The sequence below is a fragment of the Triticum dicoccoides genome, chromosome 2A (assembly GCF_002162155.2).
Source record: "Triticum dicoccoides isolate Atlit2015 ecotype Zavitan chromosome 2A, WEW_v2.0, whole genome shotgun sequence".
NCBI lineage: Eukaryota > Viridiplantae > Streptophyta > Magnoliopsida > Poales > Poaceae > Triticum > Triticum dicoccoides.
Genome location: NC_041382.1, coordinates 469111803 through 469115002, shown reverse-complemented (window position 1 = coordinate 469115002; position 3200 = coordinate 469111803). Strand labels below are relative to the sequence as shown.

The following is a 3200-nucleotide window of genomic DNA, read 5'->3' as shown; positions in this document are numbered from 1 at the left end:
TAGCAGACGGTTGGGTCACATTATCAAACAATCGTGTAGTTGGCTGTCCATGGTCTCGTTACCACCAGCAAAAGATGGATGCTAATTTGCATTTTACTTATGTGAGTGTGCGATGCGCTAGCAAACGAACGGTGCGTTTTCTTTTTCAACGAACGAAGGGCAAGTATTAAAGTATACAGCCAATGGAAACGAGCTGGCGAAAAACTTGAAGAAAAAATAATGCTGTAGCTAGCTGGACCTTGCCAAATCCCTGGCCCGGGCTTTGGCATTTTGGCAATGCCATCACTGTTCTGCTAGCCGTGCGACAACAAACGCAAAGGTGGCAAAGCGGCGCCAACACCCAGGGCTAACGGCCTCTTCGGCAGGCAGCCCACCCGGCCCCGCTCGTGCCCACCGAATTTTCCATTCCGCATTTCTTTCTAGTATTTTCTTTCTGCCCTTTCTCTCTCTCTCTCTCCCACCTCGGTCTCTCGGACTACAAATGCGGCGCTACCCGAGCCGCTGCGGAATCGAGTAGACAGCGGAGGAGCAGTGTTTCTGTCTGTCTCCCCGTCCACTAGAGTCAAAGGAGAGGGAGGGGAGGGGGTGTCCCGTCGCAACGGCTAGTCGGGGCAGGCCTTCCGGGGCCGATGGACCCGCGCCGCGACGGAGGCGGAGGCGGAGGCGGCGCATCCGGCGATGGCGACGGCAACAACCAAATGTGCGTGTTGCGGGGGGTGCGGGTTCCTGTTGTCGGTTGTGGTCGCGCCGGTTCTCGCGCTGTGATTTCTCGGGCGGTTTCGAGGATTTGTTGGATGGAGGGGATCAACTGGGGTTTGGTAGGGTCTTGGGACTAGCATGGGCATGAGGGACTAGAATCTGCTGGGCGTAATGGGGATTTCGGGAGTTCCGTGGCTGCTCCTTCTGCCGATCCGAAAATAGAGGGATCTTGCCGTCGATTTGCTAGATTAGAAGATCCTTAGGTGCCCCGTTGGTGTCTATGGAGTGTCGAACTCGATTTACTTTGTTCGATTGGGGCGTCCTCCTGCACCGATGCACGCTCCTGCTGTTGCTTTTGATGCAAATGAGATAATAGGAGGATTGTGTAAAGTTTGTGTTTAAAACTGGATCGAGATATTCTTGGCTCTGAGGGGTCGAAATGGGAGCATACTGATGCTGGATTGGTCATTCTTCGTGGCGTGTTTTTTACGTTTGTGCAACTGAAACTAAACCATGTCTCGACTGTCCACAGAACTGAGTACTCGTCCGAAATTTCACAACTATTTCAATGTATTACATTAGTTGAACTTATGCCTGATCTCATATTGCTTTCTGCAGTCTGTGGGATTGGCAAGAGAAGGAGCATGGCGAACCTAGTGATGGAAATCATGGTACATCGCTCAAACCCATAACCAACATCCATGTCAGAACTGCCGATTATTTTTTGGACTTACTGTATCATTATTATTATTTTCTCAAAAGATGTTGCTAAGTTCGTGTGGGATTGCCTCAACCGAGATGATGATGATGATGAGCTACTTGGATTACTGGGAAATCAAACTCCTCTGCGAGACTGCCGGGCCTTCTTTGATATTGGGGGTAGGAAACTTCTTTTTTCAGAGAATTATCGGCACTATATTACTCTTGAAGTTTTGCTTAAAGGAATAAGGTTACTTGTGCCAGATATCACTTGCAAGGAGACACTAGACCTGGAGGAGTCTCGGGAATCAAAGCGGCGACGCGTGTTGGAGTACCCTTCTGAGGTTAATCAGCCAGAAGTTGGTGATCATGAAATGTGTTCTAATTTTGTGACATCTGAGGTGGTTCACTACTAGCTGGCTATGTTCGAAGTTCGTCTATTTTTTGCTATTGCTTACACTATTGCGTCCTTTGTTGATCAATATCTCAGGTAGCAGAGACTTCATTGCTTTGCACTGATGAACCACAGAGTTTAAACTGGAATATGCAGCTCAATTCAGATGATTTAGGTTCATCCTTTTACCACATATGGCTTATTGTCCAGCAGCTGCCTACTGCCATGCCTTTTCTGTTTGCTGAATGGATATTTTTGTATCAGATAAGTTCAGTTCCTTGTCTAATGGAGCATCCTACGAGCCATCAGATAATCAATTGGATAATTACTCTGAAGGAGCTACTATCTACTACACGCCTGATCAAATGTTAGTACTTATCTGGTTCCGTTAAAGCCAATTTGCTTTTAGTTCACATTCTTTTTGAATCATGACAAGTTCATATTTTGTTTGTAGGCCTTCTAGCCAGGAGAGCGTTACATACATTGGTTGTCAAACCGATGTGCCAGGTCGGTACAAAGCACATTTTCTATGCCATCTTTGAGATCTTAAAAAAGTTTCATCCAATGTTTCTGTCAGGGTTTCCAGTCTATGCATATATTCGCTATATTGTCAGTATTTTTCCTAGAAATGTTTGTAAAGAGTATTCTGTTTTGTATCTTCTTTGCAATTGGTGCAACTTGCTGTTGTTTGGCAATCATAGTGACTTGCTAAAACAAAATTTCTGTAGCTTTGTCCAGCTATTTACTTTTCTTTCTATCTATGACAGGAACAAGTGTGATTGCTCCGGTGACAGAAAGTCTCATAATGCATGAGACTAGGAAACTTTCTACGCTCAAAGTATCTAAAGGTATTTAAGTTTTGGTAGTACCTTATTATTCATCAACTTACCTTACACACTTGAACCTCTAGTAATATATATGTTGATCATTTGGCTTTGCTTCCCTATTAGGAGGAAGCTCGATGATCAAGGCGAAGCAAAATGTAACTACATCTATAGCATACCCTTTTACCCTTATCAAACCATCTTGGGAAGAAGGAGATGTCACTCTCAAGGATATAAATCAGCGCATCCATGCTCCTCCAAAGAAGCCTCCAGAAATCCTGGAAACTTCAGCTTTCTCTGGGAAGCCCGTCATTGGCAAGACAAGAATCAGAACAGAAGGTGGGAAAGGCAGCATCACAATACTAAGAACCAAGGGCTGAGAATTATTACAACTTATTTAACAGCCATTCCCTCAATTGCTTTCAAGAATTTGGTCTTCTTGTGCAGGCCTCTATAGCATTTCGATTTTTCTTGGTCACAATTTTTGTGCCATGTGTTCAGAGTTACTGTGGATGGCCAACTCTTTGTTCCATGATTCATGATTCAGCATTCATCTGTGGTGTATTTTAGTGGCATGCGGCTAT

At 45.0% G+C, this 3200-nt stretch overlaps 1 protein-coding gene across 1 annotated transcript; it reads left to right on the top strand.

Moving 5' to 3' along the window:
- Positions 1 to 432: 432 nt before the first annotated feature.
- LOC119354927 (protein XRI1-like) lies at positions 433 to 3180 on the top strand. The gene is made up of 9 exons (XM_037621692.1): positions 433 to 700; positions 1318 to 1370; positions 1462 to 1578; positions 1663 to 1799; positions 1889 to 1967; positions 2057 to 2159; positions 2247 to 2299; positions 2560 to 2640; positions 2743 to 3180. The coding sequence occupies exons 1-9, from the start codon at positions 630 to 632 to the stop codon at positions 2994 to 2996; spliced, it is 948 nt and encodes a 315-aa protein (XP_037477589.1). The 5' UTR covers positions 433 to 629; the 3' UTR covers positions 2997 to 3180.
- Positions 3181 to 3200: the final 20 nt, after the last annotated feature.